Source organism: Prunus avium, chromosome 1, assembly GCF_965620075.1.
Source record: "Prunus avium chromosome 1, drPruAviu1.hap1.1, whole genome shotgun sequence".
Lineage (NCBI taxonomy): Eukaryota > Viridiplantae > Streptophyta > Magnoliopsida > Rosales > Rosaceae > Prunus > Prunus avium.
Genome location: NC_142284.1, coordinates 60,136,815 through 60,163,958, shown reverse-complemented (window position 1 = coordinate 60,163,958; position 27,144 = coordinate 60,136,815). Strand labels below are relative to the sequence as shown.

Sequence of the window (27,144 nt, the reverse complement as noted above, 5' to 3'; positions counted from 1 at the left end):
CCCATTCATACAAAAAAAAGGGTACTATGTTCTATACAAAAGAACACTCCTAGACTCAATTTCTCCTCTCTTTGCCTTTGCTTGTATTTGACGAAACTGGCAACGATGGTGTTTGAGAGGAGAATGGATGAATGAGACGAGTGGGATACAAAATGAAGAAGAGAAAAAGACGTATGATGTGTTCAGTTTAAATTCCTTAGATTAAATTTTTATGAGGTGATATGTGTAGGACGAAAGTCAAATAGATCATAATAGAGAAAATCATAGTAGAGAATTCGAATCCCAAATAAAATCACTATAGTCTCATCTAAATTAAAAAAATTCCAATGTAAAATAATAATAAACTAGAATTATTTAAAAAAATTAAAAAGAAACAACCTCAACACCTCACTGTAGCAAAAGAAAAGAAAATATTGGCAAAAAAAAAAGAAAGCCAAAGTAAAAAAAATTACAAAAAACAACCCTCCTCCCAGTATGTCCCCCACCTTCTTTTCCCCGTGTGTCCAAAACCCACCCAAATCACATCTCCTCTGTTTTTCTCTCCCTCCTGATACCTCTCTCCTTCTCTCATCATTTTTTTTTTGTTCTCTCCGTTTCTCTATCTCCCTCCCAACTTCTCTGGTTCCCGCTCCTCTCACTAGTTCTCTATTCTTGGCTCTCTCTCTATTTTCCCCTTCAAAGTCGCTGATCTTCATCCCTTTCAGTTGGGTCCGATTGTGTTTGATGTGGAGGTTCTATTTGGTTTGACAGTGGTGGTTCAATTGGGTTTGACGTGGTGGTTCAATTGGGTGGTGGGTGTGGTGGTTGGTGATAGTGGAATAGGTTGGGCAATGGCTGCTATAAATTTATAATCTAATTTCAAGATTTTGAATTTTCTTTAGGGTTATTGCAGAGCTGTTACAACATGGGCCATGATTCAGATGGTGGTTCCCAAGATGGAAGGGATGAAGGTAAGTTGGATGTTTAACTCAAAATGCATTTTTTTGCTCGCTCTTTGTTATGTTAAAAAAGGTTGAACTCAGAGTTGAAAGGGATAAAAAATTGCCTTGGACTAGAGCAGGGGGGTAACGACTTACTGGTACTGGCTGTTGATCCTAGGGAATTTTTTTTTTTTTTTTTTCTCATTCCAAGTTCTAAGTTTTTCTTAGTTGTGTTTCTGTTCTTTTTAGCTGTATGTAAACGGTCGTTAGTGCCTTTTATTGATTCATTCAGTAAAGTATTACTTCCTTTCGAGTTATACAACTTTGTGTGCTATGTATATTGCTGGTACATTGAATTGCGTGGTGTGGTGTTTCCTTCTAATGAGAAAGGTTAACTACTCTCTCCATGCTTCCTTCAATGATAGCACTTTGAGTACACACACAATTACAAAAATTAACCAAGTTATAGTTATATATTCCAATTCTCCCCTCTCAAGCTGATGCACCAAACTTGTCTATGAGTAAATGGAAGAAAGAGCTAGACACCCCTCTTTGTAAAGATATTGGCAAGTTTTCCTGCCTTTTATTTGGATATCTCAATTTTTCCTTGTCTGTAATGTTGTGAATTTATAAAATACACAGTTGCAATTTTAATTTTTTTGACCTTTGTAGTTCAAGTCTTATTTGCTATTGCTTATAGTTTTGCATACCAAGTGTGATCTCAAATTTTTGTTTTGGTAGATGATGAGGAAGAATATGAGGAGGCTGGGAGGGGTAGTCGATTTCTTGGATTTATGTTTGGCAATGTCAATGACTCTGGTGGTCTTGATGCCGATTACCTTGACGAGGTAACCTTACTCCCCCCTTCTTTTCTCCTCTCCTTCAATTTTGGGTTTAACTGTAAACAAACAAATAAGTAACAAGAAGCAGTTGCTTACAATTATTGAAGCTTGAAATAGATTTGACAAGTTATGGATGGCCATAGAAATGCATGTGCGATGAGTCCACCTACTTGGAATTGTTAGGGAATTCCAAATCTAAGCTCCTGTGGACCATGCCCAAGAACAAAATAGATCATAGACAAAATGAACACCAATTGACATGGTTCACCCCAAGTTGGGCCACATCCACGGGCCATAATGATCCAAATAAATCATCCAAAACGAGCATAAAAGAAGATAACAACAAAGAACGTTTTGGGTCTCCCTCAAACAGGATAATCTCTCTTTTCCCACGGAAGCACTCAATAGAGAAACCTAAACACACCCTTCCTCACCACAAACCTAAACCCTAAACCAAACAGACCCTAAAAGGCTCTAACTGTAACTATAAATACCCCATAAGACTGAGGCTAACCTGGGAAGAACAAGGACAAAAAAGGGCTCAAAATGATAACTTAAACTATGAAACAGTTTGAGCTGCTGGAGCAGAAATTTCTGCATAGCATTCCGCTCTCACTATCTTGTTCTGCTTGAATGGGATTGAATTTTCTCTAGAGGGAGTACACAGCAGCCATTGGGCCACCCCAACTGAACAAGACACATTTTTAATGGAAATCTAATGCTATGTTTTAAAAGAATGAATTAGTTTCTTTCATTTTATTGGGGTCATGTAAGAGAGAATCCGAGTATCTTGAAAGAAACTAATTCATTCTTTTAGACCTCTTCGTCTTCCCAAATTCCCTAATATACATATACCTATTTGAATGTCTATAAGTCTTGACTGACAGTCCAAGAAAAACAAAGAAGTTTTGACTGACACAAATATTGTAACAGTTGTATAATTGAACGTGCTACCAAATAATATATCACAGCACTTCAGATACTGCTTGTTTTACAAGAAAAGGATGAACAAGAAACTAAATTTCTGGCATGTCTTCTAAAGCTGACATGCAAGTAGCCGTTGCCATGAAACTGAAATATATTTTAAGATTTCACATTCAACAATTTGCATCATTGTATACCTGTTGAAGAGCACTCGCCCTCATGTTTTGAACTGTTTAAACTCGACTCTATTTCTTGCATTTTGAGCTTGCAATAATGTTTTAATAATGATCTTGCTTCCTCTCTCTCTTATTATTATTATTATTATTATTATTATTATTATTTATTCTTCCATATATATATATATATATTTAAAATTTTGGGTTTGTCAGCAATAATCATCCATTTAGATATTCATGAGTGTTCTCATTTTTCACATTTACACTTTTAAATTGAGTTCTAGTTTAGTGATGTAATCTTGATGCTGAAACCACAGGATGCAAAGGAACACCTCGCTGCACTTGCTGACAAGCTGGGTCCTTCTATAAGAGGCATAGATGTATGGATTTCTCATCCATTTCTTTAGGTCTATTGCTCTATTTGGTAGTCTTGAATATTATCTTGGGGCCCGTTGTCATGAATTTCTTATTATATTTAAGGGAGTTATAATTGCTTTTTTACTTTTTTTGGCACTTGCTTTTTTATTTTATTTTATTTTATTATTTTATGGAACTCTCTTATTCCTTTACTTGTGCTTTCTCCTACCCTTCTTTTTAACTCTCTTCCCTGGTATGTAATTTTTTTTTTGATTTTTAGCTGTCAGTAAAATCACCACAAACATCAACTGATGCTGTTGAAGAAGGTGAATATTGTGAGCCTGGAAAATCGATCTCATGCAATTTTTTGATGTTTTGCTAGTGACTCTTCCCCTCCCGCCTCCCCCTGTCCCAGTTCATATCTATTTGTTATATTTGTATATTACAATTTCTTCTATTGGCTATCAAGCAATATCATTTTAAGAACAAAGGAATCTAGTGAAAGCACTATGACCACTCTTTCTAGATTTATTTGTGACTGCACTATGATTACTCTCCCTCAATTTATTTTGCTAATGCACTATATTTACACCCTCTCAATTCATTTGTGAATACACTATGATGCTTTTTGTATATTTTATTTAGTTTTTAGGTGATAATTCTGATTTTCCTTCTTCCAATTTTGTGCCACCCAGAAAACCTTGGATGTGATTTCACGATTAAAACCATTACTTCAGTCTTATTTAATTTGTCATTTTAGCACTTTATGCATATAAAATATTTAATTCCTGGCATTCTAGGTTATACCCTTGATCTTCTAATTTGCTCCCTGAGTGGCCGTTTGCCTCTCGTGGAAGATGGATTCTGTGCTAAGGGGCATAAAAGTGTCGCAGCAAATGCGATAAATTTGTTTCTAGTGTGTTGCTGAGATGTTTAACCTCAGATAAATTTTTGTGATACCTGTTCTTTAAGGCCGTACATTGTACAATTTGACTTCACCACTGGGTGAAGCTATGTTGATTCTAATATTCTCTGTGTTTTATTTGACCTTAGCCTGTCTGTCTGTCAGTCTCACGCTCTCATTCTCTAATAAATGAGGCGGAAGTAAAAAATAAATTCGTCGTTCACATTCTTATTTTGTGAGTATGCACTCATTGTGTTCTCTTATGACAGATTATGATGAGAAGGCTGAAAATGCAGTGAATTATTTTGATATTGATGAGGATTTTGAGGGACCTGAGATTCAAGCTGCTACTGAGGAGGACCATTTGTTGCCCAGAAAGGATTATCTTTCTGCTCAAGTTTCATTGGCTACTTTGGAGCTCACACATTCTGTGTTTGATGATGAAGATTACGATGAAGAAATTGAACAGGAAGTGGAACATGAGGTGGTTGAAAGAAATGTTGATGTTGAAACTATCTCTTTACCAGGTGTTCTCTCAGTTAAAGTTTTCTGTTAGTTGCTAACTTTTACACCGTTCATTGATCAGTGTTTACCTAGATCACATATATTGATTTTGCTTATAGTTGGGGATGGAAAAGATACATCTTAAATGTAGTTGTATAATTTGATAGGTTGTCTTGCAGGGGATTCTAAAGGAGAAAAATATTCAGAGGATGATTATCAAATTGGCGGTTTGGACTCTGAAAATTTGGATGCTCATGTAGAAGAGTTTCAGGTCTGATTGTGATAATATGTATAAAAAGTTGCATATTAATTCTTGCTCTCGGATATTATTTATTCTGACATGTTACTTGTAAAGAAAGAATTGTTTTCATTGTCACGTATGTGTATTCTGTTTCCTACCAAGAAAAACATTTGCTCTGACAAGTTGGGGACATGATTGTGGATACAATTGTATTGTTTCCTAAGCAATGCGTACTAGACTACATTTGTATTTTGTCATATATCTATATTTGTTCTCTAATTTCTTTGAGATGCTATACCTGATGTAAGGAGACAGCTAATTTGTGAATGCAAGTGATTTCTTTGTCATCTAGTCGAGGGAACACATATTGCTACTCGTTCTTTAACTGAATTGCATCTTGAAAGTGCTTCTCACTATTCTATTAGTCTTCATTGATGTTTACATCTCTCTTGGCTATTACAGGAAGCACTTTCAGATAAAAGTGCCACGCCGCTGCCAGTTCTATGCATAGAAGATGGATTGGTGATCTTAAGATTCTCGGAAATCTTTGGTATTCATGTGCCCTTGAAGAAGGCGGAGAAAAGAGAACATAGATACTCTGTTCCTAAAGGTATGTTGCATATATATGGAATCCTCCTTGATGCCTCCAATGATAAAGTTGCTAGGACAGAAATTACATGTCTTAATGGCAGCAAACTACTGTCTCAAAGCATATGTTATGTTAAAAATTATGTTTACATTTTTTTTTCTTATGGCTCAAATTTTAGTTGCATTTTAGGTTATCTTCCTGTTAGACAGGTCGTCTAGTTTTGGTTTGTATCTTGTTGCTTCATCTTGTTTTATTTTTAGTACTGTTTACAGAATTAAACCAGCATCCTTTCAGATAGGTACAAATCCATGGATGTTTCGGATATCATTGAAGAGGATGAAGAGGAATTCTTAAAAGGATCTAGTCACGGATTGCAATCTTTGAAACAGGCAGATGCAATGAAATATGACATCTCAGCACTCAATGACACTGACTTGGAAAATGCAAAGTTTGGTGTTCTAAAAGCGACTAATTCAGTCGCTCTGCTGGATGACGGGCCAATAAAGGACTCCTGTCTCAATGCAGAACCATTGAAAGAGGATCTAATTTTGATATTTCTGTGGGAAGGCAGTCACCTTTGTGTTCAAAATTTTATCCTCTTGATCAACTAGACTGGGAAGAAGGAATTGTATGGGGCAATTCTCCTGTAGCAAGTGACAATTCTGATGAGAGTTGTGAAATTTCGGGACCTGATGAAGTTTCAATTAATAGTGAAACAGAACCTGATAGTGGGTCACAAAATATTCTGTTAGAGCCCCCAAAAGAACCTGATGAGAAGGATCATGCTATTGTGCTGCATAGCTCATGTAGTCTATTGGAGCCTTTTGGCTCAAGAAATTCATCAGAACTTTTATGTCTTCCTGTCTCTGAAAGCAGATGCCATCCCCAACTTTTAAGGCTAGAATCTCGATTTGAAGTGGATGACCATACAGATGGTACAATGGAGAGTGTCGGTGAGAAGCTTCATCAGAGTGATGCTGTGAGGGAATTTAGCAAACTCACTTCACAGAATAGAGACATGCTAAAAGGATCCTGGTTAGATCAGATAATTTGGGACCCAGATATGCCTACTGGAAAGCCAAAACTTATCCTCGATCTTCAGGATGAGCAAATGCTATTTGAGATATTGGATAACAAGGAAAGTGAACATCTTAGGCTTCATTCAGGGGCCATGATTGTGACTCGCCCGGTAAACTTGAGCAATGGGGATTCTTTTGAGCTGCCAGGTCATGGAGGTCAATTTGGTTGGCGTTATGTTGCTAATGATAAACACTATTCAAATAGGAAAACTTCTCAGCAACTGAAATCAAATTCTAAAAGACGCACAGTGCAGGGCATAAAGATTTATCACTCACAACCTGCCCTGATGTTACAGACAATGAAACTGAGGTTAAGCAAGTAAGATGGATTGTTATATATTCCCTAAATTTTCTTTATTTGTTCTGATATGGCTGCATGCTTTCTTTATTTTGTTTGAATGTTGTGTTCTACTTTATCAGTATGTCATGGTTTATAGTCATTTGGCTCAACTCTGTTTCAAAAACAGTCATAAGCCTATTTAGGGTTAGGTAATGAGGAATTTGAAGTGCTTCACTGAATAAGTGAAGGAATGGGTTCAAGAATGAAATTCCAAAGAAGGAGATAAGAAGGAAGACTCTTTGTTGTTGAATGTGGGTCACTACGTGCTTATCTGCACAAGTACTGTTAACTATACTGGGTCATGCATAGGAAAGAAATATGAATCACAGCTAATCTGTAATTTCTTTTTGTTATATAATAATAGAGTAAGTCTTGCAAGGTTTTTGAGATTTTGAATTGATGATTGAGTTTAGGTATTTTTTTTTTGGTGGAAGAGTTTATGTGGTTTTTTTTGGGTCGAAGAGTTTAGGTAGTTTTGGTTATCATTTCAGCATAATCTTTCTTGTACTTGCGCATGATAGATATCCCATTGGCCATGGGTTTCAAGGTGATTTTATTTGTTAAACTTGTGTTGTAAATCTTCTATGCCACTCCATCTGTTTCCTACTTTTGCATGTTATGCTGCCTAATTTTATAACTCAAAAAAATAACTTTTTTGCAGTAAGGGTGTGGCTAATTTTCACCGACCAAAATCTTTATGGTATCCCCATGACAATGAAGTGGCTGTAAAAGAACGAGGGAAGCTCCCCACTCAAGGACCAATGAAAATTATCATAAAGAGCTTGGGTGGGAAAGGAAGTAAACTTCATGTGGATGCTGAGGAAACAGTCTCTTCTGTTAAATCAAAAGCTTCAAAAAAGCTAGGTTGACCCTCTCATTTTAGTGTGTTTGTCTTGTGTATTTATGTTTAAGTTTTTTAATTGATGAATTCTTTTGAAGTATGTAGAGAAGTTTAAAAGCTGACTCAGAATTCTTGATTTTGTAGAGTTTAAGCCATCCGAAACTGTGAAGTTGTTTTATTTAGGGAAGGAACTCGAAGATGATAAATCTCTTGCAGCCCAGAATGTTCAACCAAATTCTTTGCTTCATCTTGTTCGTACAAAAATATACTTGTTGCCAAAGGCACAAAAGATTCCTGGTGAGAATAAATCTTTGCGGCCTCCTGGAGCATTTAAGAAGAAATCTGACCTTTCTGTGAAAGATGGTCATGTGTTTCTAATGGAGTAAGCAACTTCAAAGACCTGTTTTAAACCTTTTATGTTGTTTCCCCTTTCCCCTGTATGAGTTGGTTTGCTTGATGGTTATTGTGCTATTCTTCCTATGCTGTTCTTATTGTGATCGCCTTCATTGTTTTGTATGACAGTAAGAGTGTCAGATTGATGCTTCGCTTTGTATCTTGCAATTGAATTGTTTGTTCTTCGGACAACTTAGCAATCTTAAAAGTATGAAATGATGTCTTTCATTACTTTATTTTATGGAATCTTAGGACAACTTATCAATCTTAAGAGTATGAAAGCATCATTAATGTAGTTTTCTTGATTTCTACAACTACAAGGTTTATGATATTCCAAGCACCAAAAGTTGTGCTGAATCACAAATTCAGGAAGCTGATAACTTATGTTGACATCAATTTCTAGGGACTAATAAGGGCAGTTAAATGAATTTATTGCTTTGATGATGTACTGGGAAAGAGTGAGGAGGTTCTGGGCAGCTCTGTGGGCACTGGTTTTGGTTGATTTTAGGGATATTCTCATTCTTCTTTAATGTTTGATTAGATTTTTCAAGTTTGAGCTTTTACTAACTTGCCTTTTTTTATATTTTATTTTTATAATATTTTCTGTTTTCTCTTCAGATTTTGGATTCCTTATCCACTCTTTGTAATTAGCTTTTCTACTTCAGTATATGTCTGTTGCTTTTCAAAAAAAAAAAAAAGTATTGTTCCTTGGTTTTTCTTTTTGGCCAAGCATAACTTTTTTCAACTGTACAGATATGGAGGTGACCATACCAAACTAATTTGATTTATTTTCTTTGCAGGTACTGTGAGGAAAGACCTTTACTTTTGAGCAATGCTGGTATGGGTGCAAGATTGTGCACTTATTATCAAAAATCAGCCCCAGATGATCAAACTGGTTCTTTGTTACGCAGTGACAGCAACAGTTTGGGACATGTCATCTCACTAAATCCTGCTGATAAATCACCTTTTCTTGGAGATACAAAAGCTGGTTGCAGTCAGTCATCGCTTGAAACAAACATGTATAGAGCTCCTGTATTTTCTCATAAGGTGCCATCAACTGATTATTTGTTGGTTCGTTCTGCAAAGGGAAAGCTTTCAATTAGACGCATTGACAGACTTAATGTTGTTGGCCAACAGGTTTGTAATAGCAATACCCTTCATTGCATACTCCAATATTTTTATTTTGTTCTCTTGGGTTTCAGAAGCTTTTTTTTTTGTCCCTCCTCCTGTTGGTGATTTACGGGCAACTGATGCAAGTTGTTGGTGCTTGGCTTTACTCATGTCCTTGTTTGATTATAAAAAAAAAGTGATTTTCTTGTATGCATTTTAGTACTTTGTTGCATTTTCATAGTTCACATATTACATAATAATTCAAACAGAACATAAATGTAACATTTACTTGTTTTTGGATGAGCCGTTTAGCCAGTGTGGGTTCTCAATGTCTGAGCCATCGTGAAATGCGTCCTTGAATATATATCAAGCTCACAACCCAACGATCCATACAACATTCTCCCTCATGTCGAGGTGTGCTCAATAGATGAGTCAAATACAGCCCATAGGGGAGGGAGTGGATTTTTCTTTAGAACAAAAAGGATTTGTGCTATTTGGAAGAAGTGGAAAGGGGGTTTTGAATTGAGATAAGATTCCAATTTTAATTAATGGAAGACCAAGCCTTAAATTTGGAGCATCAAAAGGTTAAGCCAAGGAGATACTTTCTTCTTCTTTGTTTACTGTGGTGGTGGATGGTTTGAGTAGATTGGTGGAAAGAGCAAAGGAGATGAATATGAAAGGGGATTGGTAGTTGGTAGGCAAGAAATGGAGATCTTGCATTTGTAGTTTATGGAAGATACAATTTTTTTCCCTTTTTGGAGGGGGATCAAAATTTGGGAAACTTTCTGTCAGTACTAGAAGTTTTCAGTACTGTTTCTGGTTTGAAGATAAATAGCGGCAAATGTTCAACTGCAGGGATAAATACACATGCAAGAAAAGTAAGGGAGTTAGAATTGGCCTTTGGGTGTGAGGTGGATAAGTGGCCTATGAAATATCAAGTGCTGCCACTTGGGGTTAATCCTATGGCAATTAGTTTGTGGGATCCAATGGGGAAGAAGTTGGAGAAAATGTGAGACCCTGTGTGCCATTCATTGAACATTGATCTGACCGCTTGAATTACTGGAACAAACCGATCTTATGAAGACGAGAAGACAGATTCTGTTAATGTAGATATATCGTCCTCGTCTTGCGTCTTCTGGCTATGAGTTGCCATTGGCAGCGGCAGATCAAAGCGATTGAAGAAAGAAAGAGAATGGTGGCTCCTTTTGTCCAGCGCACATTGTCGGAGAACAATGTTGGAGACAAGGTGAGAACCTTCCGTTGGTACTTATTTAGCCTTTTTTATCTGGAGGTGAAAAAGACTAACACTTATTCAATCAGTTCTTTGCTGCATGCCTATCTATATTCCACTTGTTTTAGTCGTGTTAGCGTGGACAAAAATTGGGAAGCTTGATGAGGAAGTTTCTATGGCAAGGAATATTGGAAGGTAGAAAAGACCATTTGGTCAAATGGGATTTGGTGTCCCAGGTGTTTGAAATATGAGGTTAGTTGTTGGGAATATGGTAAGTAGAAATGAAAGTCTTCATGGAAAATGATTATGGAGGTTTGAACAAGAGCGCGGGGCTCCTTTGGTTTCTGTCATTGGAAGTAAATATGGGTCACATGAAAATAGGTGTGATTCTTCACCAAAAAGAAAATAGATGTGATTCTATTATTGTGATTAGAGGGGTTCAAGCCCTTGGACAGAAACGTTCCTTGCTTGATATCTTAATTGATGTTTTGGGATGAGTGCTGGGTGGGAGAAACGGTTGTATCCACTCCTTTTCCTCGCGTATACAGTTTACCTTGTTTCCATAATGTTCCTATTGCAAGCTTGTGTGTAGATTCTTCTACTTCTCCTCTGAGTTGGGACTTTGGCTTTCATGGAAGCATGAGGGGGGAAGCTAGCCGAGTTATTGGTTGTCTTAGAAACATTTGTTTGGTTCCATCTAGGCCAGGTAGAAGATTATGGAAGTTGGAGTCTTCGGTAGTATTCTCTTATACATCTTATTCAAAAAAATTGTTGGACAACTCTTCTCTTTCTCTTTTCGGCCCCTCATGTATTTCGAAGGTCAAAGTACCTCCTGTAGTACGGGTGTTAGCTTGGTTTATAGCTCTAGGATAGGTGAATTATTTATTTATTTGAGAAGACGACCATCCTGGTGCCTCTATCCCCATTGGTGTGATGTGCAAAATGCTACTGAAATTTTGGATGACCTACTGCTTTGTTGCCCCATTAAATTGTCCTTGTGGAGAAGATTGTTTACAGAGGCCCAAGTGAATTGGGATACTCTGGCTTCTTGTGCTGAAGGTATAGCTTTGGGGAGATGTGCTGTGGTGGTAATTTTTTGGGTGATGTGGATGGAGTGGAATAAAAGGATATTTGAGGCATCTTTTGTGGGATAGAGTTCGCTTTTGACCTTCCCTTTGAATGTTGGTATCTCCAAAGTATCTGGATAGTTCTTTCAGGCTTTGTTTTATAATTGGAGTGTTGCTGTTTCTTATTTTATATTTTTTATATCTTGTTTCGTTCATGTTTTGTAATATTTCTTTATATTAGTGAAAGCATGTTTCTTATGAAAGAAAATGCCGTCTTTTTTTCTGAGGTTCTCATTGGATTACTTAGACAATTGTGCTCGGGTAGCAGGATAAGTCATTTTTAACCATGAAACATCATGAGCTATTTGGAATGGACCCAACTACAAGTATCAAACTCAGAGGGATTGTATGCCATTGTGAGTAAGAAAAAAGAGGAATCTTAGGATGCAAGGCTAATTGATTGTTGTTTATTTGACAAAGAAAATGAAAAGAACCTTCTTTCTGAGGTACTCTTTATAATGTAAAAGTAATGTTGGTGGTGCAGGTAGTGACTATTCGTCATATGATAAGAACATATAAATTGGTAGTTGCATGCTATAGAAATGATTTAAACTTTTGCTGATAATTTGTTAATGGTCAGAGCCTCCATCTAGTCTTTGTATTTTTGAGGATTAGAATGGGGTTGGAGTGGAAAAACTGAGCGGTCGAGTAAGATTTTAGTCAGCTTTATGGGTGTCGGTTGCTGCAGGTTTCAGCGAGAACGCATTCTCAGTTATTAGGATGGATTTGCTAGCTGTTGTGAACTGATGTTTGCTACTTGTGGAGAGGTGTAACTGAAGGAGATGACATTTTCTGCCTTCCAACTGAAACTTCAAATTCTATGTGAAATTGATGTTCGTGGGTTTAGCGGAAAACGTGACGCTACCATAAAGTGAAAGCTTTTCGTTTGTCTGAGTGTTTTATTATATATCCTGGATTTTGTAATACGATTCTCTAGGTCGATATCCGTTACTTGGTTCCATTGTGGTTTTATTTTGTTTGTTTGCTTTTCCATATCGGAATATTAGTAGATTACTTGTGTCTAAATTGTGCACTGCCAGTCAATAACAATTTCAGTAGATCTATGTGTATTAAGAGACAATCTTTCCAGGACATATATTGTTGAATCCGAGTTGTTCTCCTTCTATTGTTTGCAGGAACCTCTCATGGAGGTAATGTCTCCTGGAACTAAGAATCTTCAAACTTATATGATTAACAGGCTCTTAGTCTACATGTGCCGAGAGTTCCATGCTGCCGAAAAGCGCCATTTTCTTCCTTGTATCCGCGCAGATGAGCTACCTTCACAATTTCCTTATCTATCTGAAGCCTTTCTTCGGAAGAAGCTGAAGGAGCATGCAAATTTGCAGGCACTTTCTTTTTGCTCAATTCTCTTCTGATATATTATTATTATTTTCTTGTTTACTGTTCTTTAATCAACTTATCATTCTGAATGGATATGCAACATTTCCAGAGGGGATCAAATGGACAATGGATGTGGGTTAAGAAACGCAACTTCCGAATTTTCTCAGAGGATGAATTAAGAAATATGGTGAAGCCAGAAGAGGTGAGTTACACTTCAAATCTTTTGCTTTTCTGCTTTTACTAAGTTAAATTGATCGAACATTTTTTTGTGTGGATGCTCCATAGAAATCCATCGTTATTCCTTTCTTCCACCGAGAAAGGTTCATTTCGAATTATAAGAGAAATTTCTCTTTTCTTTTTTTGTTTGCTTTTCGTTATGATCATGCAATGCTAAGTCTCGGAAACCGGGTTCTGATGTTGAAAAGAGCTTTTTTTTATTTTATGTGAAATTGATGAAAACCCGATATTTAAAGGTCAGTAATGTTAGAAGACGACTATCGGTATCCGATGGTAAGATACCTATGGTCGGTATATCTTTGAAAGCTCAAACGGAGAGAATAAACATACTCTTCGGACTGCTTACTAGATGTTGACTCATGAAGGGAAAAATACCTTTTAAAACTAATTCAAATTATTTCAAGTTATATGATGGGATTTATGCCATTGCCTGAAATTGTCATGGTTTTAAATTATCACAGTTTGTTGACTTTTATTGCCTCAGTAATAGCCTTCTACCTATTTTTCTTCTAGACATGAATGGTAAGGCCAAATCTGTTCTTGTTGTCCCCTAATAATTGAATTCTTCTAATGATTGTTCTTTGCCAAAATCTAATCTCATCTAAATGCATATGCTTTGGCAGCCAAAGTTTGGCTTAAAAAACATTCAAAGTGTGATTAATTCTTGAATTTCTGATGGACACTTAGTTGAATAGCATGAAGCGTTTGTTTCATCATGTTAGCACACAGTCATTCAGGCACATTGAAGCAAGGCTTCTATACAGTTTAGAAATGGCTTGAAGGAAACAACTTATCTAGTTTATCCTTTATACTTTGTCTTGCAATTTTAAAAATGGATTGCAGTAAGTTATTAATTTGACGCCTCAACTCAGCAGGTTAAATAGTAGTTATGACCAAAGAGATATGATGCTCATGCATCTTTTTTGTTCTTACTTTTTGTGTATAGGTGTGTGCCTATGAAAGCATGCAAGCTGGTCTTTACCGGCTCAAACATTTGGGAATTACTGAAACACATCCCTCTGCCATATCATCTGCAATGAGTCGTCTCCCTGATGACGCAATTACTCTGGCTGCTGCATCACACATTGAAAGGGAACTGCAGATTACTCCATGGAACTTGAGTAGCAATTTTGTAGCATGTACACAGGTAAACATATATCTTTGACTCTATGATTTCTTTTTTTCATGAAGTGCACTTTTACTTGTGATCCTGTTTTTGAGATTTGCATCATATTCTCATGGCTAATTGACCGGAAGAGGTAATTAATCTTGCAACCATCAGTACCTCTTTTCCATTTATTTGTTTGTTTACACAATCTTCTTTGTTGTTTTTAAGGGAAAAGAAAATATTGAGCGTTTGGAAATATCTGGTGTTGGGGATCCATCTGGCCGGGGCCTAGGTTTTAGTTATGTTCGTGCTGCACCAAAAGCATCTATGTCAAGTGCAGTGGTGAAAAAAAAATCTGCTGCTACTCGAGGAGGTTCCACTGTTACCGGAACAGATGCTGATCTACGCAGATTAAGCATGGAGGCTGCACGAGAGGTGCATTATTGCTGCCCTAAATCTCATTGAACGGTCAAGAAAAAAGACGCTATTTAAGAATCTTAATTTATATTTCTAGCTTCCCTTATGGGCATCACTACCTTTTTGTTTAATTAAATCTTTGCTATCCTTGTTAACATGTAGGACAGAAATAAGTATATTTTATGTGACTTTAAAAAGATATCCTGGTGTGCATGAGAAATTGCTAGTAGGTCTATGCCCTCGTAACATAAAATTATCTTCCATTGTACAATAGGGTGTTTTAGCGTCTCTGTTTCCTTTCGGAAATGTTGTGGGATATCCAGATGTATTTATTGTTTTATGTTGACTTTAATTGTGTTCTTATTCCCAGGTTCTTCTTAAATTCGGTGTTTCTGATGAACTGATTGCGAGGCAGACTAGATGGCATCGGATTGCGATGATACGCAAGCTTTCAAGTGAGCAAGCTGCATCTGGGGTAAAAGTTGATGCAAACACTATCAGTAAATATGCACGTGGCCAGCGTATGTCCTTCCTTCAGCTACAGCAGCAGAACCGGGAGAAGTGTCAAGAAATTTGGGATAGGCAAGTTCAGAGTCTTTCAGCTCTAGATGGGGAAGAAAATGAGAGCGACTCTGAAGGAAATAATAGTGATCTGGATTCCTTTGCTGGGGATTTAGAAAATTTGCTTGATGCAGAAGAATGTGAAGAAGTGCTAGGAGGTGATCATGAATCCAATCATGATAAATTGGATGGTGTTAAAGGGCTTAAAATGAGAAGGCGCCCTTCCTTGGCTCAGGCAGAAGAGGAGATTGAAGATGAAGCAGCAGAAGCAGCAGAGTTATGCAGGTTGCTTATGGATGGTAAGGATATTTATGTTACTTTTGTTTAGTTACGTTTGTGCTATGCAGAAAATATTAGATTGAGTATTTCCTAGTTCCAATGTAGGTTCTGTTAAATGGATTGATTGTGCATGGTTTAGTTGCGCCTATCAATATTTAGGTGACTTTTGTTTTATTTTGTTATTTGGGAATAGACCTGCTGATATTGGTTATTGCTCAATTTCTAATGTGATCATGTGAGAATTTGAATTCTATCTGGTGAATGTCATTGTGTTCCTATTTGTGATTTGTGGTTGACCATGACAGCTGTTACACAGATGAAACTGAGAGGGGGAAGAAGAAGAAAACAAGAGTTTCTGGGGAGGAGCTGGGGTTGGCTCCTGGGTCGAGAACAAATTATGGCTTCGAAAATGCAGATAGGGCAAAGAAAATAATTGGTGCAGCGCAACCTGATGAATCCTATACTTCAAAAGATAATCCAGTTGGAGATGTGAAACTGGTAAGAATGAATCACCATTTCGTCATGTTTAGTCTTGGTTTATTTATTTTATCTTTTAATTCAGCTCTTCTTGTTTAAACATGTACGTCATGTCTGATCATGAAGATATTCTTTCCCTATGCATGTAGGTTGAACTGTGTGTAATGTTCATGTTTTGGTTGCAGGTGGAAAATCCTCTTAAAAGAAAAAAGACCGGAACACTTAAAGGAATGAAAAAGAATGATATCACACATACTGGTCTGATGAATAAGAAACTGAAGATATCAGGAGATGGTGGCAAGGCAAGTGAGCTTGTTATAAAACTGCTGGTTCCTTTTCTTTTCTTTCTTCGTGCTTTGTGCTTATTTCTTCTTTGCATTTCTTTAATACATAAGTTGCAACCGACTTACTGCATTTCCTTTTTTCTTTTGACCACACATACTTTCTGTTTTTGCATACTTTTTGTTTCTTTCTGATTTTATGGTTTAATTCATGTATACAAGGAAACTGCCTGCACTGGGAAAGTAGGATTGTACTAAAAAACCTTTTATGTTTTTGTTTGTAACATTCCTTCCATTTGATAACCAATACAAGACAGTCTGGCTGCCTTTTGGAGGCAATAATGTGTAATACTGTTATTCTTATTTGTTGTACATTCCCATCAACTTTACTATGTGCTAATGATTCTCGGATCTGTGGAATGTGTCATATATTTGTATTTTTCCCCCGCTTAGAAATCGTTCTTAATTTGACTACCTCTTTGAATTCAGACATATAAGGAGAAGAAATCAGCACGAGAGAAATTTATATGTGGAGCATGTCATCAGGTATATAACTCAGATAAGTTTAGTTTAGAGTTTTGGTAATATTCTGCTAAATAGTGTGACTAATAATTTAATACTGATTGTTTACCTTTTTGATGGCCCAGGCTGGACACATGAGAACAAACAAGAACTGCCCCAAGTATGGCGAAGATCAGGAAACACACAGTGACACTCCAGATCTGGATAAAACAGATGGAAAGATCACTGCTCTGAATCCATCTAATCAGGCTCAGCAGAAAACTACGACAAAGAAGCTGGTACCTAAAAGTGCAACTAAAATTGCCGTGGTTGAAGCTTCCGATGTTGACGTTGGTCTGAGTACAAAGGTTCTTCCATTGAAATTCAAATGTGGGTCAACTGAAAAGCTTCCTGATAAACAGGCTCTTGGAGAGACAGAGAGCTCTGAACGTCCGGTGGCATCTGATCCGGAAACTGGGAAGCCCACTTTTAAGGTGAACAAGATAATAATATCGAACAAGATGAAACCTGAAAATGCACCTGTTGAATCTCAGAAGCCACCTATTGTGATACGGCCTCCCACAGATACAGATAAGGGCCATGTCAAATCACAAAAGCCAACTATTGTTATACGGCCACCTGCAAATACAGATAGAGACCAGGTGGAATCCCAAAAGCCCTTAATTGCTAAACGACCATCAATGGAGGCACAGAGAGAGCAACATCATAAGAAAATTATAATTAAACGTCCAAAAGAAATTATTGATATAGATCAGGTCAGTCAGGATGGGAGTACTCCTGTTGAACATAGGAAAACTAAAAGAATTGTTGAATTGACAAGTTCTGAAAAGAACAGGAAGGAAGAGAACATGTATTTGGCTAAGGAAGCTGCAAAAAAGAAAGCTAGAGATGATAAGAGATCAAGGGAGGAGCAAGAGAAACGGAGAAATGAAGAGAGATTGAGAGAAGAGAGGGCCAGGAGGCTTTACAAAGAGGAAATGAGGATGATAGAGGAGCAAGAAAGACTAGCAGAGATTAGAAGATATGAAGCAGTCATCAGACAAGAGAGGGAGGAAGAAGAACGCCAGAAAGCAAAGAAGAACAAACAGAAGAAGAAAAGGCCTGAGATAAAGGAGGATTATATAGAGGATTCACGAGCAAGAAGATCTGACAAAAGGATGCAAGAAAGAGATCGGGGTGCAAAAAGGAGGCCAGTTGTTGAATTGGGAAGGTATGGTGGAGAATCTGCCCCGATAACAAAGCGTCGTAGAGGGGGAGAGGTAATGTGTTCAAGCTTATCTTCAAGTTACTTTCATTCATTCAGATTTTCCCCGCACATGCCACCTTTATTACAACTGGTGGCGGATTCATTCTAGAATATGTAGTAGTTCACCGCCTACGCCAGGATAAAATTTAGGAATAGATCAGTCGAAATGGACAATCCCAGTCTACCCACTATGAATTGCAACTATTCTTTTAGAATTATTAATTTTTTTCCAGTGGGCTCACACTGACTTTTAATTAAAATTTATTTGGTAGAGTTTTGTTTGTGGTGTGACTTAGTGTTCCTCTGTACTTATAAAACAGTAAACACATTTATCTCAAATAAAACAGTAAACAGAGTAGAAGCAATTACGAATCACTTTTTGGGGGAGTTTATTTATGTAGTTTTTATGGGTCGTTGGTGAGAAATCCTGTCAAGTTTATGTGCTAAGACAAACATCCTTCTTTTTTCCCGTATCTTTCTTGGAGTTGATTTATTTACTAACCTAGAATAGGAATGGGATGAGATAATGCTCGTTCTAATACATAAGATAAAATAAAACAAAATGCGGAAGAGAAGGGCCCATTGTTCTTTTCTGAAATTGTGCAAGCTAAACTCTCATACACCAAGCAATGAATTAATGCACAGCCAAAGGTGCCAATGACTTTTGTAATTTCTTTGTTGTAAGAAATTACAGTGTGTCATTATCAATAGATTGCAGTGTTCACAGATGGTATACGAATATTCACATTAACCTCCAAGAGGCTTGTATAATAACAAATATCCTATGTAATACTGTACAAAACTTTCTTATTTATCTTCTTACTTTTTCTACAGGTTGGTCTGGCAAACATCTTGGAGCGTATTATAGAAACCCTCAAAGATCGAATTGAAGTATCGTATCTTTTTCTTAAACCAGTATCCAAAAAGGAAGCTCCTGATTACCTGGACATCATAGAGCGCCCGATGGATCTGTCTACAATCAGGGAGAAGGTGAGGAAAATGGAGTACAAGAGCAGGGAGCAATTCAGGCACGATGTGTGGCAGATAACTTATAATGCTCACAAATATAATGATGGGCGTAATCCAGGTATACCTCCTCTCGCAGATCAGCTCTTAGAGCTTTGTGACTATATGTTGGTTGAGAATGACGAAAGCTTGACTGAAGCTGAAGCAGGCATTGAATCTGCAGATTTCTAGAGATATTGATACTGATTTAATATCCGTAACTTTATTTTTACAAAGAAGAATGCCCACTTTTGCCGGAGTAAGTTTTTAGGTATTGGGGATTAAAGAGTCTGCTTTGGCTTCATCTCACATGTCAGGAAGCATCAATTAAAGAAAATAGTCGCATCTCCTGTAAATTTGTGATTATCTGCTGTAATTTGTGTTTGAGTTATTGAATAACATCCGTTTTAAAGTTGTATTAGTTGTACAGTGCCTGCAATGTTTAAAAAGTTTCATTGACACAAGGGGATTGTATCTCAAGTGCTTAAGAGCATTTAGCCTGCACTCAATGTCCTAGGTTCGATTCCCCCCTCCCCCAATATCCGCTTGTATTAAAATAAATAAAATAAAAAAAGGTTTCATTGACAGATCAGTTTTTCAATCAAAATTTCATCTTGCAAAGTCACCGATCTGAGCAGGAGGATCAAAAGATTTGTTGTGCTGGATATTATTTCTTCTTCATTTCATGCATCTGACATTCCATTCCAGTATTAGTTTTGGGTTTTTGGTTTCCTGAGTACAACTTGATCGATATATCAAAATCCTTTCCAATGTTGCAGTTAATTACCTAATGAATGAGTACTAGCAACATCTACTGATTGAATCCGCAAATGAAAGTTCACATGCACACAAGCAATCGAGTTGCATAATTTTTAGGAGCAATGGTCCTTTCAAACTCGATTATTGGTTCTGTTAGTTCCTCAACTCCATCTCCTCTCGTATCATTAGTCCTGCCTTCAGCCCTTATAAAACACAGTGCCCAACATCCAGGTGAGAACCACTGTCCAAAAGTCCAAGCACAATCAAAGTACAAGGAATTTCATGCATACTTTTTCTCTTGCTAAACTTGTGGATCCTTAGCTCCCACAATACTAGCCTCTGGTGCCAACCCGAGTTTAATCTTGATTCAATCCTAATTAGAGTAACGATTTAATATTAGTCACACTCTCAGCACCAAGTTCAAACTCAAATAATATCCTTCCAACACCTGGTTTATCCTTCCCGTCAGTTCTGTGATATAGAAAAGTCAACATAGCAACCCCAACGTACTTAGGTTTTGTCCCATTGCTCTTCTCTATGGGAACTCTCTATAGAGATGACGTTTTTCTTGCCAATAATGTCCCAATGTGCCATTGAAGATAACCATAGCACTCCCTCAAATTCAACACTCTTTCGGGGTGTTTTAGGCTTATAAGTACTCTTGGAAACTCAAACACGGGTAAAATAAAGCTCGATCCATTGGGTGTGCCAAAAATAGATGTTTGCTAAACAACTACCTAGCCTTAGACATCGATGGAAGCAAGCTCTAGTTAACTTACGTGAGCATGCCACTATTGATATTGCAAAAGAACTCAATATAATATATAATTTGTGATTGATTGTGCCTCAAGTAACTGATTTCTAACCAAGCCAATGTGCATTAGGTAGAGATCTAGCTAGATATGGGTTATTTTCCATGCCTTAAAAGCAATAAGGACTTAAATTCTCTTTGAATATGATAAAAGCCATTTATATACTGCTAGATATCACTTAAGAAAGTAAAAAGAAATCACCCCAAACTAGTAGGAAGAAATTTTGATTGGGGCATGCCGAGTTCTGAATCAAGAAGCCTTAAGCAGGCTTGAAATCTCTTTGGAACCGATTTGTGATCTAAAAGAAATATGCTAAAATTTGAGTTGACTTGTGTTGAAAAAGTCGTATCTATGGTTCTAAATTTGAGTAGTCTTATATAGTGCTTGAATGACTGAATTAGATTAGGAATCCATTCTAGAGTCGATTTGAATTGCTTGGAGTCTGAAGTACTTCAAAATTGACTCCATTGTTTTATGCTCTTGTAGTCAAATAATGCTTGATCCACATATTTCTTTTACTTGATCTCCATACTTTATTATTTTATACAAAAAGCGATATTGAAGGAATGGAAAATCGAACTTAGGACCTTTCTTGATCGCCAGACCTTTGACTCCAGACAACACGTTCTTATAGTCATTCTGTGGTGAGAGTGCCATATATGGACTATAGATATAGACCTTCATATTAGCCACATGATTTATCTGAATAGTAACTTCACTTAAGTTTAATTTAATGATCATGTGGCTAATATAAAAGGTCCACATGAAGAGTTCATATATAGCACCCTCACTATAGAATTTCGTCACGTTCTCACTCTCAACTGGGCATCGTTATTCTCATCAAGTCCAACAGCAAGCCTCAGTCAAGGCCCAAAAACAAATGAATAAAATAATTATAAACATTAGAAAAACATAATAGAAATAAAGAAATAAAATATAAATAAAAAAAGAAGAAGGAAATTTCTAGACTTTGGGTCAACGACGTCAAACCCAGAGATGCTCCAGATTTTGATCGGTCAACGCCAGCTGCTTCCTCAATTATTAGACTTTGAATTCGAATTAGAATTAGGGATTCGTTTATGAAGAGGCTGAGGCTACTGAGCTGAGCTGAGCTCCTGGAATTTTTGAGGGAAATGGACGCAGTGATGTCCACCACCTCGGGCTCTGCTTCTGTTTGGCTATTTCTTCTGTTTGGTTTCCTTCAACTCCTTAAACTCTCTGGAAACGTTGAAGGTCTCTTCTTCGTGTGTTGTGTGTGTTTGGGTTTTTGTTTGGTTATGGGAATTTGGATGAATGAATGACTGATTTGATTTCCTTGGAGACAGGTGACGCATTGAATGCGTTGAAGAGCAATTTAGTTGATCCTAACAATGTTCTCCAAAGTTGGGATCCCACTCTCGTCAACCCCTGTACATGGTTTCATGTCACTTGTAATAGCGAAAACAGCGTTACGCGAGTGTAAGCAGCTAAAAAACACTTCATTTCACTTGTTTCTTTCAGTTCATCCATTCAATTCATTTCCTTCTGTTTATTAAGCAAACCCAGAAAAAGAGAAATACCCAAAAAGGAGAAAAAAAAGAAAAAGAAAAAAAGACTAATGACATGCTTTTCTTGTTTTTAACATTTGCGCTCATTCAGTGATCTTGGCAATGCCAATCTCTCTGGTCAATTGGTGTCACAACTTGGTGTTCTTTCCAACTTGCAGTACTTGTAAGTGTGTTTTTGAGTCTACTTGTTTGTCCTTGTATTATCTAAAGTTCCATCAATATGCATCCAAATTGAAATTGGAATCTTACCTTAAAAAGTGAAAAACTGATCCATCGATTCACTACTTCCATTGACAGGGAACTTTATAGTAATAACATAACTGGAAACATTCCAGCAGAGCTTGGAACTTTGACAAACTTGGTCAGCTTGGATCTTTACTTGAACAGTTTACGTGGTACCATTCCCGACACACTTTCCAAGCTAGAAAAACTACGTTTCCTGTATGAACCCGCATCCTTTGTCTACATTCTTTGTTTTTTCTTAACAAATTGTCTTCATTCTTTAGTTGGTGGATTCATTTATTTATGTTCTGATTGATTATGCTTTCTCTGAATGCATCCCGTACAGTCTATTATGTGACTTGTCCACTGACAAATATGGTTTTCCTTTTGGATTTAGAGGGTTTAGGTTGTGGTTTAAAGAAAATAAATATATCTTGCATTTGTTTGTTTTATTCAATATGCTAATGTAATGTTTTCAATTATTCCTTCAGTAACATTCATCCTTAGAGTGCATGATAGCATCTAGGTTGAACCCAAAAGATTACTTAGGTTGACTATGATCTACCAATATTGTGCCACTGTAGTTAAGGCATCAAGGTGGAGTTAAAACAAATTAGCATAAGGAAAATAATATACAACAGGTCAACAATACGCAAAAGGACAAAAAACATAAACAAATAAGTAATTGGAACCCTTAAGGCAAGATGCCTGGTATCAAGATTCTAAAGAAGGTAATAGTTCACTCGGTAAAGCTAATATGGATGTGACTGGAACTTTAAATGCAAGAAGCATTAAGCTAAAAGCAGTGGTGTAAATATTCTAAAGAAGGTCCTAATAGGAAAGGAAGAAAATTGTAAGTTCCCATAGCATTTTGCCATTCCGTTTTCTACCTTGATGATTATGAAACCCCAGGTTGCCAGTTAATCATGGCACATAATAGCTTGAAGAGGCCCTGTCATGAATTTCTTTAGCTCTTTTTGAGTGTTTTGTTTCTTAGTTCTCTATCCCCGGAAATGTTGATGCAGAAGAAGTCTTAAATAATGCCATCAACTATCTAAAAGAGACTGCTTGTGCTAGTAATTGAGTTCATGAAGTTTTAGTCTGAAGTATGATGATAAGCTTATATTTAGTAAGAGTATTCCAGTTTGTGTTTCTATCTGATCGCAATCTTTTATATTGCAAATAGTAGTATAACATTGAGTTTTAATTGGAGTACTATAATTTCCAATTTAGTTTTCGAGCCATCCTTGTGATCTTTCTTAGGTTTATCATAGGAAAATTATCATGCTCTCTTTTTGGCTTCTCAACAACTTTCACTTTGCTGGGCATGCAGACGTTAGGGAGATTTATTTATTTTCCTGAATACTGAGTATGTTAAAAAGAGAATCTATTGATTTCCCAGAAATGCTGTGCTTTAATCCTTGGTATCTTAAGCAGTAACAATTACTAGATTCATATTATCTAACCAGTGAAGGATCCTGCAGAATGTGTAGTTTGTTTCAACACTATGTGCACGCATGACTTGCACATTCTTCTAGCGTTTGAATGTGACAAGAAACACGTGAAGAAAAAAAAACCCATAAAACTTCGTTTACAGTCTATTTATCATTTCCTTGGAAAAAATTGAATAGTGATGTGTAAGAAATACAATATATGTTGTCATTGGAATTATTGGGGATATAACAGTTTCTGTTCCATGAAATAGGCGTCTCAACAACAACAGCTTGACGGGGAATATTCCCATGGCTTTGACTAAGATTCAATCGTTGCAAGTCCTGTGAGTTTTCTACCCTTTTCATCTCAATAAGAAGGGGAGAGAGAGAGAGAGAGAGAAGAGTTACTAGTTTCTCTACCATCAGAGAATGCAAATAACAAAGTTTTTTTTTACATGGAATGCAGGGATCTTTCAAATAACAATCTGACTGGTGATATTCCGGTCAATGGTTCTTTTTCACTTTTTACTCCCATCAGGTTTGTAGAGGCTATTTTATTCTTTTTATTTTGGAAGGCTTATGTAAATGATGTACTCACTAACATTATTCCTCATTTTGCAGTTACAACAATAACCCTTTTCTGAAGGCTCTTCCAGCCTCTCCACCTTCTTCTGTTCCTTCAACCCCGCCAAGTTCTCCAGGTTTACCAGTTATAGTATTCTTGTGATATTGACTGAAATTTTTTTTTTTCAGAGAGCATGATGTTTGAATGTTTTCCAGGAACGTTTTGGCCATCCCTTGTGTTTATAAATTTATTTTAATAATATGAGATGCTTGTCCAAATCATAAGCTGTATAATGTTTGCAACATGCAGCAACCTTGAGCTTATTTTTGTCACCACCATCTGTCTGCTGAAGGCCTCTAACATAACTCGACCCGTATTTGCTCGACAGCAACGGGTCTTCTCCCGGAGTCTCCTGACCTCTCCCCCGTCTGGGGTCCCTAAATATGTTAATGTTTGGAGACCAATATGTCAATCCTGCCAATCCCACATTGTACATTGCTCTGGCCTCGGTTGAGACCACCTGCCCACACACACATTAAGCTGTTGATCATTCTAAGCACGAAACTAACATCTCTGTCATGGACCACGTGCAACCATACAATACAAGTTATGGTGTTACAAGACAGAGAGAGATGGAAGAAAAGTAGAAGATGACAGATTCAAAAAGAAAAAAGAACAAAAGAAAAAAGGGATTTTATTATGCTCCATTATTTCCTAGACTTTTCCCAAATTTGGATCTATCTCAATAGTCTTATGAAAGCTAATTAGCATACATAATGTATCTGCTTTAGTGAGTGAGCTTCATTAAATTAAATTATTTTGATCATCGTCTGCTCCACGCGAGTAATGTACAAAACAGAAGATTTTTATTTTTTGTGTGGAAAGATATGATAAGTTATATGCAGTGATTAATGTCACAGGTAATCGATCAGTGTCATCTCTCTTGTACTTTCTTTTCTTCATCTGCAAGCTGGAATGCCCTAAAAGTCTATGTACTTGGGGAATCTGTGACTTAAAAAATCAACTTTTTTGAACAACTATTTACTATTGGTATTAGGTATGGCCAAACCACCACGTAAACACAAGTCAATCATATCTACCAACAAAATCTCCCATTTATATGATCGTAATTATTAAAACTAACCTCTAACAACTGTTACAACTTGCTTCTACTTCAAAATATCTAAAGGGCAATGGGCAAGCCGCTGACAGATGCTTTTCTGTTCAAAAGCTGTAAAAGTGCTTTTCTTTTTTTCTGGATTTGGATTATAGGAGCTTAGAAAAATAAAATAAAAATAAGTCGACAACTTTAGAGAATATACATTTCTGTCATAATTTATTAGTGCCATTGAAGTCTGTGATGTTTACTGGAAATGCATCTCAACCACAAGAACAAGAAACAAACTAATAAATACAAATCAATCTTAATGATTATTGGTGACGGGTAGAATGAAAGTGACACCAAATGGTGAAGATTCAACAAGACAAAGAAATCCATGATTGATCCAACTTTGAAAATGAACGGCTCCCAAACCAGTAAAATCAACCAAACCAGTCACAAAAAAAATTATTTGCCCTGGTAAAAACTATTGTTTCAACCTCACCAAATTTACCTAAAATATTGAAACATAATGTGGGAGCAAATTTCCTCCCACGGGAATATTCGCCTAAAGATTCCTTCGTCTTTTCCGCACCTCTCTCTCCCTGCAAAATAGATCGGAGTAAAAGGACCACACCCGGGGGGTGTTGGCCAAAGGCCCTCCAATGCCTAAGTTAGGATGGGTGTTTCAAGGAAAACCGGGTGGCCGGAGCCGTGTGTGGAGGCCGGAGCCTTGTGTGTGAGAGAGAGAGAAAGAAGATGGTGGCTAGGGTTTCTGAAGGATAATTTCTGCAGAGTTTCAGTAGGAATTTAGACGTACCTTAACCCTTGTGTGTAGCTAGGTATTTATAGGAGCCTCGGAGGCTAGGGTTTCAGAGGAATAATTCCGTAGATGGAAAGGAATTATTCCTCCCCGATTAGGCGAGATTTGATTAATTAGGGATTTGATTTATCTGATTTAAATCAAATCCCTAATTAGGGTAGGAATCAAATCAATCCCCATTTTAATTAGGTAATTGCTAATTTAATTGGGTAACTCCCAATTAAATTGAGTAACTCCCAATTAGGTCAAATAATCCCCAAATGGAAGGAATTATTTGACCTAGGGTGATTTAATTCGGTTCCCACAAATGCCCCCCCAGCTTCTGCATGGCGCGTGGTGGCATGTAGGAGATGTGAATTATCTATTGGGATGTCCAACTGTAACTGGGCTTCCTTCTTGGATTTGGGCTCCTGAGTTGAGGAGGTATTTGACTTGCCAATTGGACTTTGGCTTGGGCAGTCTAGCTGTAGATCTGCCCACGATGAAGTCGTAGTCTCACGATCAAGGAATACGTCTCCACAGCCAAAGCAGCCGAGACCTTTTTCTGCCACGAGCAAGTCTTCCTCAAGGAGGTTCTCGTCTGCTGAGAAGGTCCTTATGGAAGTTGCTCCTGCCTCGTTTGCTATGATCAAGCGCCTCGTCAGTGTGAATAGTAAGCATGTCAGTAGCATACAGGAGGTTCGGGATATTCTGCTCAAGTCTCCGGTTGAACTGCCCAAAACCAGTGATCTGCCTTATAAAGAGGCTGCATAGAAGCAAGGTTTGGGTTGCTTGCACTGATCCGGGGATCAAACTGAGAAGACTGTGCCTCTGTTCAGCAGTCACGACTCTT

General features: G+C 37.2%; 2 protein-coding genes across 3 annotated transcripts; both read left to right on the top strand.

Moving 5' to 3' along the window:
* Nucleotides 1-485: 485 nt before the first annotated feature.
* LOC110767034 (transcription initiation factor TFIID subunit 1-like) lies at nt 486-19,516 on the top strand. Its single transcript, XM_088250988.1, is given in 22 exon segments — nt 486-950; nt 1,662-1,768; nt 3,180-3,242; nt 3,500-3,545; nt 4,393-4,650; nt 4,807-4,898; nt 5,331-5,478; nt 5,752-6,003; nt 6,006-6,855; nt 7,538-7,740; nt 7,862-8,099; nt 8,911-9,247; nt 12,715-12,924; nt 13,029-13,121; nt 14,103-14,303; nt 14,493-14,699; nt 15,052-15,541; nt 15,838-16,019; nt 16,184-16,300; nt 16,769-16,825; nt 16,927-18,060; nt 18,882-19,516. Coding segments are annotated over 22 exon segments (5,694 nt in total). The 5' UTR covers nt 486-904; the 3' UTR covers nt 19,245-19,516.
* Nucleotides 19,517-21,578: 2,062 nt separating this feature from the next.
* Nucleotides 21,579-25,314, top strand: LOC110767047 (BRASSINOSTEROID INSENSITIVE 1-associated receptor kinase 1-like). 2 transcript variants are annotated; one of them, XM_021970468.2, is made up of 8 exons: nt 21,579-21,856; nt 21,949-22,081; nt 22,262-22,333; nt 22,468-22,611; nt 24,098-24,169; nt 24,292-24,363; nt 24,447-24,526; nt 24,700-25,314. In XM_021970468.2, exons 1-8 carry the CDS (start codon nt 21,757-21,759, stop codon nt 24,738-24,740), a joined length of 714 nt encoding a protein of 237 aa, XP_021826160.1. In that variant the 5' UTR covers nt 21,579-21,756; the 3' UTR covers nt 24,741-25,314. The 2 variants fall into 2 exon arrangements, with proteins under 2 accessions (XP_021826160.1, XP_021826161.1); XM_021970469.2 differs by lacking the exon at nt 24,700-25,314 and adding an exon at nt 24,606-24,668.
* The last annotated feature ends 1,830 nt before the right edge of the window (nt 25,315-27,144 follow it).

Bases quoted from the DNA above. Each gene is read 5' to 3' on its own strand.
- LOC110767047 (XM_021970468.2), top strand. From the start codon at position 21,757: ATGGACGCAGTGATGTCCACCACCTCGGGCTCTGCTTCTGTTTGGCTA. The intron at 22,082-22,261 runs GTAAGCAGCTAA...GCGCTCATTCAG, and splicing joins GAAAACAGCGTTACGCGAGT to TGATCTTGGCAATGCCAATC. The intron at 24,527-24,699 runs GTTTACCAGTTA...TGCAACATGCAG, and splicing joins AACCCCGCCAAGTTCTCCAG to CAACCTTGAGCTTATTTTTG.